The sequence below is a fragment of the Mytilus californianus genome, unplaced genomic scaffold (assembly GCF_021869535.1).
Source record: "Mytilus californianus isolate M0D057914Y unplaced genomic scaffold, xbMytCali1.0.p SCAF_10, whole genome shotgun sequence".
Taxonomy (NCBI): domain Eukaryota; kingdom Metazoa; phylum Mollusca; class Bivalvia; order Mytilida; family Mytilidae; genus Mytilus; species Mytilus californianus.
Genome location: NW_026262582.1, coordinates 5,510,160 through 5,526,158, shown reverse-complemented (window position 1 = coordinate 5,526,158; position 15,999 = coordinate 5,510,160). Strand labels below are relative to the sequence as shown.

At 32.7% G+C, this 15,999-nt stretch overlaps 1 protein-coding gene across 1 annotated transcript in view; it reads left to right on the top strand.

Annotated features, from left to right (window-relative positions):
- Nucleotides 1–15,999, top strand: part of LOC127717493 (BMP-binding endothelial regulator protein-like) — a 50,714-nt gene that overhangs the window by 3,539 nt on the left and 31,176 nt on the right. Inside the window, exon 2 of the mRNA XM_052223161.1 lies at nt 12,693–12,775. Within this exon, the coding sequence (XP_052079121.1) occupies nt 12,693–12,775 (83 nt within the window). The remainder of the gene's footprint in view (nt 1–12,692; nt 12,776–15,999) is intronic.

Sequence of the window (15,999 nt, the reverse complement as noted above, 5' to 3'; positions counted from 1 at the left end):
TATTTTTCTTCGTCACATGCTACTTGGACCTTGCTTGCAAATCCGTCCGGCAGTGTCAAAGACATTGTTTCCATTATATTGCTTTTCCTGTTTGTTCTTGCCTGAGATTTTTTCATACCATATGATAAAACCATACGCAATCATATATGTGTATAGATATACGTGCTTAATGCGTTGAGTTTAAAAGAAAATAAGTCATATATCAGGGACCGCAATGTAATATTCACCTACAATAATAATGATTTAAAACATCAAATTTAACTGTTTTTACTGCAGTTCCGGGGTTCATTTGTATTCGTAGTATGCAATATTTATTGAAATTATGACTGAATTTGCATCTTTTTCCAATTTAACATATATGGCTGCATATTATCATATCGGGAGCAGATGTTTCTTAATCATATTTAGTACTTTTATAAAATTGATCGAATTCTAGATTGATTTCATCATTGTATTAATTAATTTAAAAATAGAAATGGATTGTAATTTTTTTATTTACATATCGATTCGAAACAATATAAGTACAAATTAGTGTTTGGGATTAAATATTGAACATTTTAAAGTTTATTTTAAATGTCAACAATGCCATTATAAATCATGAATTGGCTGTGTCAGATTTGTTTCATGTCACAGATTAAGAAAACAAATGTTCGCGGCATCTTGGTGTGCGACAATTGTTGCATTTGGGTTGGGTTTTTTTACCTTCGTAATTGACTATTTGTATTTATAAATCATTGCAAGAGAGAAAGAGATTAATAACAGATGCGAGTTTTTACACATCATCAACACTCATAAATTCTGTTCTGCAGTATGGGCACACACGAAGTCCCTGCCGCCAGTTTCTCAGACCATGTTAATTTCTATGTCATTTGGTCTCTTGTTGAGTATTGTCTCATTGACAATCATACCAAATCTTCCTATTTTTATTTTTACATGACAAAGATTTATATCTATGGTGACATCCTTGTGTATTGAAAATTCTCCCTCATAAGATACCCCTATTATATTGTCACAGCTTCACCAGTCATCTATTTTAAAAAAAAATTTATTTTTCAAATTTTTTCACCTTGGACCCAAATTTGAGAGATTGATTAATTTCATTGATTATTGGCTGATTAACGTCCAATGACAAATATTCCATGCATGTTCAGGGCGATTGATTCAAATCAAAGTACATATTACGCTTCGTGTGAGTTCATTATAACTGTATATATATCCTACATGTATTTTCACTAAGAGTTGCACAGTCATGATACAGGGATGATGATCCTAACCGTACAAGCCTCCAACGCTTTACTCTTACTTTTATTTGAAATGCACTAAAGACCACTGATCACTCCGACTTTAAATTCTGTCTGGTACAAGTCATAAATATCGCATTAAAATATCATTACTGTAAATAGCTCCGAGAAAAATATCTCATCAAACACATTTTCCACCCGCAAAATCATGGAAAATGGTTAAATAGTTAGCTGTGGTTGTGATAAGTGTGACAGAATATAACAGCTATTCTATATTTCTTTTGGATATAGCACTAGACATGAAATGTCGTTTCTGAATATGTATATGCATTATATAATTTTGGGAGCATCAAATATGAAAGGGTCTTACCATTTAAATGAAAATAATCCGTGCGAGACCACCTTTTCTGAGACTGTAGCATAGACGCTAATTTTTATTTTTTTTCATCTTGCTGTGACATCTACAAGAATATTTGCTGCGAATAACTGCTACAAATCATTATTTTCTACTTAATTGTTTTTATAAAAGAGAAATTTTCAGAGATGAAATTGAAGAGCAAACTTGTTTAAGAAACTAAGTTGAAATCAAGAGGTTTTCCTTATGAATGCGTAGAATAGTGCATTAGAGGCCTTTAAGAAGATAAGCTTAATAACACAGAGTTGGAAAGTGCGATTTGATTAAAGCGATGTGTTGTAGTGTGTTATGTAGACGAAACGAGCTTCTGACGTACCAAGTTATAAGCCGGGAATCTTTGATGATTTATTTGATAAATGCAAGTGAGACAGCACCCCAACAATACAAAAAACCTTAACAAAAACATCTACAATGTTAATGTAAATGTGTGGTCTTCATTATAATAACAAAGAGATGTGGTAGAATTGCCAATGACAAACTATCCGCTAGCCACAAATATCAAACTATCCGCTAGCCATAAATATCAAACTATCCGCTAGCCATAAATATCAAACTATCCGCTAGCCATAAATATCAAATGACAAACTATCCGCTAGCCATAAATATCACATGACAAACTATCCGCTAGCCATAAATATCACATGAAAAACTATCCGCTAGCCATAAATATCACATGAAAAACTATCCGCTAGCCATAAATATCAAACTATCCGCTAGCCATAAATATCAAACTATCTGCTAGCCATAAATATCAAATGACAAAGATGTGAACATATTTGTTTTTATTATAGGTTCAACCCATCATTTTGTCTTAAAATGTCCTGTACCAAGTCAGGAATATGGCAGTTGTTATCTACAGTCCGTTTCTATGTATGTTGGCGTTTGCCTTTTGTTGTAGTTCCGTGTTTCTGTTGTTCCGTTGTTTTCCTCTTACAGTTGATGTGTTTCCCTCGGTTTTAGTTTGTTACCCGGATTTGTTTTTTTTTAATCGAATTATGACTTTGAACAGCGGTATACTACTGTTGTCTTTATTTTACAATTGTTTGCTTCAACTATTTGTTGTCTTCTGTGAATTCATCTTGGCTATTTGTCCATTTTCAATTTTATATAGTCGTTTCATTTTTGTAATCGTTTCGAATTCAAAGTGAAGTTCCATTACAAAACAAAAACAAAAATAATACAGGAAAAGGCAAATGTGGAATTCCCTGCCTAGATTAGGGTTATTTATTGGAGTATCAATATCATAAAAGGTGCCACTGATGGAACAGGAACTGCACATATCCAAAAGAATTTTGTGTTGTTGGGTTGCGGTCAAATTGGCATGAACTCGTCACCTACTATGCTTAAAGGCAGTTCATAATATGTTTAAACTATATTCATCATTCTTTTATCGATATAAGCGTTTCAAAATGTCCTTTAGTAATGAAACATTAATTGAAAATCTGATAAAATGTGCAATATCTCTTGTTAGCAAAATAAAAATAAGGAGATGTGGTATGAAAGCCAATCAGACAACTTTCAAGCAGATATCAATGGACAAGGATGCAAACATATATAGTGCACTGTAGGGCATCAACAATGGGCAAAACCCATACCGTATAGTAAATTATAAAAGGTTCCAGCATGACAAAATGTTAAAAAATTCAAACGAAAAAAAACCCCCCAAAAAACAGTGGACTGATTTATGCAAAAAAACAAAAACAATGATAAACTAATAACAAACAAGGCATACAGCGACAATAACTGAATTACAGACTCATATAGCTTGGAACAGGCACCTATATAAAAAAACAAACATTACAGCCTACTCCCGGTAACTTTGCAGTGGAATAATGAAGATACCTTTCTGGGTTAACCTGCAACAGGAATGTCAAACCTGAAACATTAAAAGTCAAGTATATATAAGTAATTGAATACTGTCGACATTTCACAAAAAAATGTTTAACCCCGCCGCATTTTTGCGCCTGTCCTAAGTCAGGAACCTCCTCTGGCCTTTGTTAGTCTTATATATTTGTTTTAATTTTGGTTCATTTATATGTTTCGAAGTTAAGTGTGCGTCCATTTCGCTGAACTTGTTTACATTATTGTTAAGGGGCCAGCTGAAGCCTGCATCCGGGTACGGGATTTTCTCGCTGCGTTGAAGACCCATTTGTGGCCTTAGGCTGTTTTTCTGATCTTTGGTAGGGTTGTTTCTTTGACACATTCCCCGTTTTTGTTCTTAATTCTATCCTGATATAAATTATTATAAAAGTTTGAATTAAAGTGTACACTATGATTATATCTATTTTGTACAGCATTCTACATCTTGCTTTGATTAAAAAAGTAATTTTATTGCTACCTACCTCACCAGTTTATATAAATGTTTTTATGCACCCGCGACAAAATGTCGAGGAGCATATTGATTTACCCCTGTCCGTTCGTCCGTCCGTCCGTCCGCATTAGGATACATTGTTTGTCCGGCTATCTCCTCCTACAGTTTTGGAGGTACAACTTTAATATCTTGTAGGTTGTTCATACACATAATGGAGGTGTGCATGGTAACAGGATGTTGATTTCTTTTAAATATTCTAAAAATGACAGGTAGTTGGACTTAGTCATTTTTTCGGTACAAGCTGCATAAAGAGATCATGGTTTGTCCGGCTATCTCCTATAGTTTTAGAGATACAGCTTTAATATTTTGTAGGATGTTCATACACATAATGGAGGTGTGTATGGCCACAGGATTTTGATTTCTTTTAAATATTCTGAAAATGACAGGTAGTTGGACTTAGTCATTTATTTTGGTCAGGGGGGGGGGGCATCATTTGTGTCTTACAGACAGCGTAACATTTCAAGTTGTATGCCAACATCACTGTTTGTCAACTCTAAAATATGTGGAACTATACTCATGCATATGACAGAGCAGAAAGGGGGAGGGGCATTGTCCATATCTAGTTTTTTTGTTGTGTATGCACAACGTAGCCCAAAATCTGTTTCAACTGTTAGTTACTTGGACAAAGTTACCACTGCTATACATTACACTGGTCCTCAATTTACCACTGCCATACATTACACTGGTCCTCAATTTACCACTGCCATACATTACACTGGTCCTCAATTTACCACTGCCATACATTACACTGGTCCTCAATTTACCACTGCCATACATTACACTGGTCCTCAATTTACCACTGCTATACATTACACTGGTCCTCAATTTACCACTGCCATACATTACACTGGTCCTCAATTTACCACTGCCATACATTACACTGGTCCTCAATTTACCACTGCCATATATACATTACACTGGTCTCAAGTTTACCATAGCTAATTACTCTGTTTCTTATGACGTTTTTTGAAAGAAGACAAACATGTAAACAAAGCTACTTCTGAATATATACATGCATACCCTTGATTCCGACTCAACATTTTGTTTTGAATGAATCTGAATGAACATAAGACACGATATCAATAAATGAAATCAAACATGCTAAATACAAAATGTAATCGTTTATTTTAAGACTCCGCGTAATTTCTTGTTATAAAATGATGACTAAGAAAAAATATTTATTGTCATGAGGTCGATCGCAATATTAGATTTAATATTTTGCCTGTTTCAAACAATAATGATAATCATATACTGTTCTGATTTTATCTTAAAGGACCCAATTTTGTTTCTGTTCAAAGAGAACCCGATGGTCTATTTTGGTAAAATAGCTAGTCTTTTATCTAGTAGTATTTTTATCTTACCTCAAAGGTACAAGTGCATTGTAAAAATTATATTCTTATTGTTCATGTAACGTCGAGGAATTTTACCTATTGAATTGTCATTCGAGTGGCATTGACATACATTTTTGTAAAGATGAACATATTTTAAAAGGCTAACTTGAATAATTATATGTGTATTCAAACAAAAATTAAAAGTCATATTCATATATATATATATATATATAATATTATGAATTAAACCCCTAAACGTTTGGCGAAAATAAAAAAACGTTTGGCGAAAATAAAAATTAATATTCAGGAACTGCATACTAGTATTCGTTAATCTAAAGTTTCGTTCCTTTTTCAAAATTGTGAACGCGAATAATTCAGTCGTTTTATTCCGCTGCTCTACGATAAAAGGGCTAAAATTTAGTAAATCAGCATAACTAACGAGTTGGTTTTTTCAATCTCTAGTTCGTTGATGTTTTTTTATTATTGTTCCCAATACGACTAAGGAATAGTTCTGCTTGTATACATCCGTCCATTATTTCATTTCTCTGATTGATATGAAACAAGATTCTATCTTGTTATTGCAAAGTGAAATGAAGCAATATTTGTTAAAAGCATTTCAATTAATTTAAATTCCAATTTAGCTTTTATATCAAGCTTAAATCATTACTGTGATGTACATTTGAATATTTCAAAACTGAGCAAAGCAACAAAAAACGGGTAAATGTAATTGAAGAAGATCTACAATTTCTAAACAGAAAGCTGTTCATTTCAAGAAATAAAGATACCGAATCAATAGAGAAATAGAGAAAACTCATCATTTTAAGAGATAAATCAACGCCTATGTTGTCAATTTCCTAATCAGATATCATCTCACACTTACTAAAGAATGGAATAATATTCTAAATGTATAGACGAAACAAATGGGAATTGATCAAGTAATACCCCAAAACAAACATTGTTTCCTGATGCATGAGGTCCGTAAGGGATAAATGTCTATTACTTTCTAATTTCGTTTTTGTTTTTTCAATACAAGTCCCCCAACTCCTTTTATTTTTACTCGATGACCTGTTTTTTTCCTATATTATGTTGCACAATCTCGAACCAAAAATTTCGTAAATTTTACCTTTCTATCATATTTTTTTTTCAAAATCTGTCCCCCCTACTATGATATTTGTATATCTCGATATAGTGTTCATACTTTACTGCTTCGGGACGTTTTGACGAATTGATGATCATAAAACATCTTAAAACATTGATGTAATCAAGATAATGGTTCATATTTTTTCTGATGGTCATCAGTGTCCAGACGATATTCACCATCTTGGTCAAGATGCCATACAGATATCTTGTCTTTTATGATGTAATTACGAATTTTGATTGTGTATAAATGAAGAACCACTGTAATAAATCGTATTTTTTAGATGTTGTCAATAAAATTGACGGAAAACATAAGAGTTGTATAAATATTTTTTATCGGAATATAATTCACATGATATGAATCACTGTCTGTCGTTCAACGATCTCTATCACTTACACTCTTGTAACTGGGATACAATCGACGCCCTCTGTCGGTCAAAGGCTGCTTTCATAGAATAACCATAGAAAATGATATGTAGGAACAGAATATTTGAGAACATAATGAAATAGTTTCACAAAAAAATATTTAGATAATAAATAAATAAATAAAAATAGAAAGGATATACAAAGACATCGAAATGAATGTTTCCTACCTAGCTCTTTAAAAAAGAAGGGAGATAGTGGTATAAATGGGGTGGTGGTGGTGGTGGGGGGGGGGGGGGGGGGGCTCATAAGTGCCAATGAGACAACTATTTAACAGTGTCCAAATGAAGTGGATATGTAAGCAGTTATAGGTAACCATGTGGCCTTAAAAATGAGCAAAACCTATAATGTATAGTCAGCTATGAAAGGCCCCGAATGACACAATGTTAAACAATTCAAACGAGAGAAATACAACGGCCTGATTTTTGACAAAACAATAAACGAAGAATAAGTAGACAAACAGCAATCATACACAACAACTGAAATACGGGCTCTAAATTTGGGGCATGCTTATATAGAATGTTATACATGATTGTGAGCGCTCACCTTTCCCCTCTAACCTAGGATGTTTAACAACACATCTGGAATGGAATATAATGGAATATAATCTACGCCCTATATCGGTCAAAGGCTCCTTCTAAAGAGTGGCCATTAAAGGTGGTATTTTGGAATGGAGTATACGAGGTCACACTAAAATTAATCTCATACAAAATATTAATTAATAAATCAACATAAAATGGGTATTGTATGTCATATCATAAAAATGAATGTGTTTCTTCCACAATTTCCGAAGCTATCAAGAATAAGAAAGACACACATCACCTAATATCTTACGATAAAAAGATCATAAATTACTTTATTGAATTTTACGTCAATTTTCAAAAGACTACTGAAAAAAAGTTCTCAAGATTTTCTTAAAAAATCTTTTTCATGTGGATATACTTAAATGCATTAAGTAAGGGATGGGGATGGGATGATGGTGTCATTAATTTCCAAAATGTAGGATGTGCACATTTAGATTTCGAGGTCCATTTAATATGACCAAGAAACCACAAAGACTCTTGTTATTGCCTTCTGATTCTGTCAAATTATAGGACAATATGACAATAAGGAGATTTGGTATGATTGCCAATGAGACAAACATCCACCAGAGTTCAAATGAAATACACCACAGTATAGCCTCCAACAATATGAAAAACCCATACCGTGTAACGGTCGGCTATAAAAGGCCCCGACATGAAAAATGTGATACAATTCAAACAAGAAAACTAACGGCCTCATTTATATAAATATAATATATAAAAAGCTCACTTTTTTGTAAAGCATATCTTGTTTTTTATTACTAAAGTTAAATTTTAACAGAATAGGATATTTGCAAATTACTAATTTGATTACACACTTTGAACACAAGTTGATTCCCCGTGTCTATTGTGGACTGCTTCTAAAATTGACAAAATAAGATGCTGCGAAAAATTTGATTAGTCAACTGTGAAGGGAAGTGATTAATGAGAAACAAAAACTTTTGGGAAAGGGAGGATAAGATGGCGAATCACATTTTGTAGGATGTTCGCTCCTCTGTTTTTAAATAACAAGTTTTTTAAAAGCATTTTTTGGTGTGGTTCGTGTTACTCAGTCTTTAGTTTTCTATGTTGTGTTTTGCGTACTGGTGTTTGACTGTTTGACTGTTGGTCTTTTTTCTTGTTATGCCATCGAGTTGTCAGTTTATTTTCGACTAATGAGTTTGAATGTCAATTAATTTGGTATTTTTCCCTTTTCTTTTAAAAGACTCTTATACATTGATAGTATATAAATAACGAAACTTAAAAAGCGGAAAAAAATGAAAGGTCAGTGTCCTTGTTTTCGAGATATAATTTAAATGAAAATTTGTGGGAACATGATTCTCTCTTTTTATTTTTTGTACATTTAACATTGGCACCTTTTCTTTCAAAAACTATTAAAAAATAACAAGGATTTCATGTTTTTCAAAAATGGCCTGTTAAACTATATGTAATAAAATTATCGAAAGAAAAGTAGGGCTTAGAGAGCAAAACTTATATTGGTACTTCATGGTTAAAAGTAGACGAACATCTGACAAAGAGTCAAAACCAGAGTACCAAACATCCTTGATGATATGTATCGTAAATAAATCAATCACATACATTCAAGTTCAGCAATTTCGATCTTCGGATAAGTCAATACATTTCGTTCTTCGGATAAGTCCATACATTTCGTTCTTCGGATAAGTCCATACATTTTGTTCTTCGGATAAGTCCATACATTTCGTTCTTCGGATAAGTCCGTACATTTCGTCAAATGAACGGAATTACTTTTCTTACTTTCTTAAAAAAAAATCATTTCATATGAACATTTTGTAGATTTTTAATTTTATTTCCTTTAATAAAATTTTAACATATCCTGATCATCAAATTGTCCATTTACATACATTAATCATGATTTTCTTATTAATGAGTACATATAGCCTTGCTTTAATCCAGTCTTACCTATCATTTTTACGTTATAGATTGACTAGGCGATAACCAGGTGTTTCATGACAGACAATGAACACTCTACCATCACAATGTCAAAATATAAAAAGGAAATCGATCACGAAAAGCTATTATCCGGACAGGAAAATTGAAATGGGACAAACTACTTTGTTATAGTTTTGATGAAAATCTTTACACTTTTCAAAGTAATGTATTAAGTTTCACATTCTATTTAACCAACCGAATGCTAAACTTTATAATAAATGTTCATCGCTTTTGCATTAAAATTAAGTCTTAAGGGTATATTTTAAGCAAAGAATCTTTTCTTCATTTGTAAATGATTTAAAATACATTTATCATACGAAAAATGCAGTCATCTTCATAGTGACGTAGTGGTGAGAGCTCATAGTGACATAGGATTAAAAAAAAGGATCACAGAAGGCATTATCAGAACGTTAGCGTAATGAGGCATATGTATACAATTGTAAGGAGTGTCCTCTTGCCTATTTACTATATGTTACATCATCTTTACCAAACCCTAATCAATAGAGCAGGGGTTTCAAAACAGTGATTTGTTAAACAAAATCCGTAGACTTTTTCAACTGGTTTTTAGTTTGTTCGTATGTTGTTCTGTTACACAACTGTCTCGGGGGGCGGTTTGAGCCCTCACAAACATGTTTAATCCAACCACATTCCGTATGTTCCTGTATGCCCCAAGTCAGGAGCCTGTAATTCAATGGTTGTCGTTAGTTACTGTATGTCATATTTTTTTTATTGTTAATTAATTGTTTTTGCGTAAACAATGCCGTTGGTTTTCTCTTTTGAATTATTTTCCTTTTTTTGTCTTGCTGGGGCTTTTTGAAGGCTGAACGTTGCCCCGTAGATACTTACATCTATGTCAGACGGTCGGTTGTGGATTGTTATGATGTCGGGACCTTTCATAGTTTCCTATACAGTATGGGTTTTGCTCATTCTTGATGGCCGTACAGTGCCCTACAGTTGCTTACATCTATGTCAGACGGTCGGTTGTGGATAGTTATGATGTCGGGACCTTTCATACTTTCCTATACAGTATGGGTTTTGCTCATTCTTGATGGCCGTACAGTGCCCTACAGTTGCTTGCATCTATGTCAGTCGGTCTGTTGTGAATATATGTTTTGCTCATTGTTGAAGGCCGTACTGTGACCAACAGTTGTAATCTTCTATATCATTTGGTCGCTGGTGGAGAGTTGTTTCATTTGCAATAATACCACATTTTCTTATTTTTATATACACACTTTATTGTCGATAATAATTGTTCTTTCAAGTTTAGGTTTATATGATATTCAACTAAAAAATTAGTGAAAATATAAATATAAAACAGTACATATTATCCAATTCAAGCAAGAAAGGAACAATCTTTTACACTTCTTTTCTCTGTTTAACAACTACATGTAAATTAAAATTATAAGTTTTCTTAAATATGTATCAAGAATACCTGACGTTCTATAAGCTTGCGAGTGATCTAGGTATGATATATTGCTGTAATATAAGACTATGTTTATTTTTTAAATAGATGTATTATTGCATGCTGTTCAACGTTGTGTTATTTAACGCATTTTTCAATTTTGAAATATTTCATTCAATCTTTTTTTTAAATGACGATGTATTATAAAGAAGTTATTTAACAAACTACTAAATAAGCGATTATGGTTGTCAGTTAACATTCATTTAAAATTTGCTAAATCAGGCAAAAGTATGAACTGCTCCATTGAATTTACATACCTTTTGACGAAGTTATTTTTCTGTATATTTAAGAACTACCATATATAATATACATATAGTAATTGTTCTTTTTGTACTTTTTGGATACAACATTTGCTGTACTAAATTGTGATATAATACATTGCAAATTGAAAACTAAGGAAAAAAATAACTATATTAAATGAAAGAAAGTCATGTTTCAGATTTGTCGACTGAAAATAAGAGTGAAAACGAATAAGTACGTTTATCAAACAAACTTGTTTTGGTCGTCTCGATTATTGTACATAAATGACTGATTGATTATTAATTGCTTAACGTCTAGTGGCAAATATTTCATGCATGTTCAGGTCGAAAAATTAACAATAAGGGGTCAGCCGGACAGATAGGCGGGCATTTTGAAATGTCAGTGGAAATGAGGATACATTGATTAGGGACAAAAAATATAACTTTCAACAGGTCACTAGGAATCCCTTTAGAGTTGCTGCAAGGGTTTTTAACACACAGCCAAAACAGACACCACACTCGATCAGAGGCCTTTAATGCCGATCAGAAAAAGACCAAGAGTTGACCATATTTCTATAACCAATTACTACAAGTGTATTTTGTACGTCATGTCAACCCTTTATCGACCCGATATAATATCAAGTATATTATTACATATCTCTGAGTGAAAACAGACTGCAGTGACCATAATTTTTTGCACCTAATCAGTATATCCTCAATTTCCACTGGCATTCCAATATTTCCGCCTATCTTCCCTGCAGTTCCCTTATTGTTATTTTGTTTTCGCCATGAACATGCATGAAATATTTGCCACTAGACGTTAACAATCGATTCCAAATGTCTCAAAAGACAAAAAAACATTTGAAACAAATAACCACCACTGATGAGGCTCCTGGCTTTGGACGGGCAAATGCACATTTGATTTTTTAATTCCATTAACAAAATGAATTGGTCACGACAATTTGTTTATCTTAGAGAACATATCAATCTTTATAACTTGTAAATTACAGTTTTACAATATTTACTATGGTAATATGTGTATCTGGGATTAACGTAGGTAGCGGAATACCTTTTTTGTGTATCGCGAGGTTAAAGAAATGTCACAGACATCCTCAATCGCTGAAAAATGGGAATTTCCTGCGTAGGAGAATTTTTTTTAAAACAAAACAAAAGTTATAGTTTTAATTTTTATACAGTTCTGAATATTACACTGGCATATTCATTTAAAAAAAAGTTGTTGGATAATAACATGTTGGCTGAGAGTATCGACCTTGAAACAAAACTATTTCTACTTATTTAAAACGAAACGAACATAACCACCGAAGAGAAAACTACTCAATATTATTTTCGGAAATGCATATACCAGGAATATGACGGTTGTTTTCTATGCATTCTGCTGGGTGATAAAAGTCTATCGTTTGTTTTTGTCAGTTTTATGGACTTCACCTTTTTGAATTTACATTGGAGTTTTGTTTTTTAACTTTTTTTTACAATACTTCTTTTTGATTTACGTTGACTTTTAAAAGTTTAATTTTTTTTTAGGTACCATATCTCTGTGTGAGAACGAAGGGGAAGATATTTACATCGAAGGAATAACTGGACCGTGTATTCGTTGTTTTTGTAAGGTAGGTGCTGAAATAATTTAGACACACTGCACTTTAAAAATAATAAAATAGACAATATACATATATATTAAATTTCAACATTCAATTCAAACTTTATATAAGATGTCGCATTCAAAATATGATCGAATCAAATATTGAAAAGTGAAACTGTGTAAGGCTTTCTTTTAAAGAAGTCGTGGTTTTCTTTTTTAACACCACCTGTATGCAATAGTGTGTATGTGTGGCTGACCACCTGTATGCAATAGTGTGTATGTGTGGCTGACCACCTGTATGCAATAGTGTGTATGTGTGGCTGTTTATTATATTATGTGTACCACAGGCACTTAATGCATGGACCCCCTTTTTAAATTTAAATTTTTATTTGGTGTTTGATTATTAAGTTAATATTTTTTACTTGTTTAACTAATTTTCACTTGTCTAAAGTTTGTTCTTAGTCATTCGATATTGCAATAACAGTTTGTTGATGTGGTTCATAAGTGTTTCTCGTTTCACGTTTTTATATAGATTAGACCGTTGGTTTTCCTGTTTGAATGGTTTTACACTAGTTATTTTTGGGGCCCTTTATAGCTTGCTGTTCGGTGTGAGCCAAGGCTCCATATGTTGAAGGCCGTTCTTTGACCTATAATGGTTTACTTTTACAAATTGTGACTTGGATGGAGAGTTGTCTCATTGGCCCTCATACCACATCTTCTTATATCTATTTTTGTCGTTTTTCGGTTTTTGTTATGGCGTTGTCAGTTTTTTGAGTTTGAATATCCCTTTGGTATCTTCCGCCTCTCTTGTTTAACTTAATATGTTTTAAAGCATTATCAGATAATAGTTTAAAACCTTCAGTTAAGACCATCCCTCCCTATCTAATTCTTGAAAAAGCCATAAGGATTTATAAATCTCATAAATATATTTTAATATATGTTTTAATTGAATTACACAGCTACAAATCTTGTATCTGAAATTGCATAATCTGCAGATTTAACGCATCTGTCTGATCGATAAAATGCGCTTTTTAAATACTGATTGTCTTGTAGAAAATAGAAAGAAAAAATACGAAAAAAAAATTCATTGCCGAAATTGAAGTGCAAAATTAGTGTAGTTGCAATGCGTCGGTTTGTTGCACGTGGTTGACTGTCATTCCGATGATCAAAAAGGCATTTTATGACGAAATTAGATTCTCGCCCAAACAGACAATAATAATGAGTTTCCAACCGGGTTAATTTTCTCTTTCACAATAGAATACCAAAACTATGTGCACCTTTTATCAAAGAACTAGATACCACAATTTATTTAATCTTCCACGTTTAGTTTAGATCGTACCATTGGCTACGTGACTCAATAAAATATGAATTCATTTACACGCACTGAACTTATTAATAATTTTTATATCATAAAAGAATGTTAAGGTAGTGTCTTTGTGAAAAATGATAGGTCTCGTAAGTGCAAATAAAGGGTTGCTTGTTTGTAGTAAACCTTAAGGCTAAAACATACAATAAGATTCCAACACTCTAGCAAGTTCTTGTGACCCTATATAAATCGAAAAAAGTGCGCTAAGGCTGAAATATACAATAAGATTCCAACGTTCTAGCAAGTTCTTGTGACCCTATACATAGAAAAAGTGCGCTAAGGCTAAAACATACAATAAGATTCCGACATACTATCAAGTTTTTGTTGACCCTATATACATTGAAAAAAATGCGTTAAGACTAAACAATACAATACAATAAATGTATCATCAAGTTTAAGGTTGACCCTATATACTGAAAAAAGTGAGCGCTTAAGGGACAACCATTTGAATATTTTTTTTCAAATGGAGCAGGAGAATTTTTTTCACTGACATTTTCCAAATCCTCCTGTCCCCCATCCCTACCCACACTTCGTCCACTAAGGCCAAAGTTCTGTTTTTATTTGTTTTGTATTCCGCTTGCTTCAAGATTTTGATTTTCTGTTTTTGAAAAACAAAGATAAAAATATATTTGAGAAAAACTATTGATAATATATATATAAATAGATTTTAAGGGAACAATTGAACTTTATAGTCTTATTGGCACTCATATCACATCTTCTTTTATCTATTAAGTATATCATTAATCATTATTTTGTCCAAAATAAAAAGTCCATAGACGGATATTTAGTTTTCTAGATAAATCTTTTGAAGTATGTTCGCAATTGGCAACAACTTGTATGACTGTTTAGCATAGCATGAGTGTGCTTATATTTTGTGTAAGTTTTTCTTTCTGGCTAGCTTTTGGTCACGACTTAGTAAATCATGGCCACGATATAAGTTACTCGTGTACGACTTGTATCTTTTTTTCTTGAGCATAAAATGACCAGACTAAGCTTTTATAAACTTCTGACAATTCGAAGTCACGCCAAACAAATTAAGACACTTAAAATCATACCTCCTAGCATACTTAGTACTATAATAACTTTTCATCAAATTAAGCAATGTAAAAATCAGCATAAACGGTCTTAATTATGTCTGATAACGGTATTCATATAAATCAAACAAGACACATGTAAAAACCTAGATACTATTTCACACCTATTTGAACGTAACTGACATATTTTGTGATCAATTATTTCATAATACTAGCAATAAAATATAATGAGATATTCTACACCCCCATCCATTCACTTAATTATGTAACATCAAATGTTTGACAGACGCGCAGTAAATATATTAACACTTGTAAAAACAATTGTCGTAACTGCCGTCTCAGTTTAAAGAAATGAGAATAATCATAAATCATAAAACCAAAGATGATTGAGAATACCATAACCAAAAGAAAAACGACGAATTGGCAAATAATATAAATAAAAGATGGTGAGGCTTTTTATAACTTGCTATGCGTTCAGGGTTTTGCTCAATGTTGAAGGCTGAACGGTGACAAAACACAAACAATCAAAACAAATATGGAGGTAAACTTTCAACCAAGACAGGTGTCAATAACGTGTGTGAAGCTTAAGATCTAATCAACCAAGACAGGTGTCAATAACGTGTGTGAAGCTTTAGATCTAATCAACCAAGACAGGTGTCAATAACGTGTGTGAAGCTTAAGATCTAATCAACCAAGACAGGTGTCAATAACGTGTGTGAAGCTTTAGATCTAATCAACCAAGACAGGTGTCAATAACGTGTGTGAAGCTTAAGATCTAATCAACCAAGACAGGTGTCAATAACGTGTGTGAAGCTTTAGATCTAATCAACCAAGACAGGTGTCAATAACGTG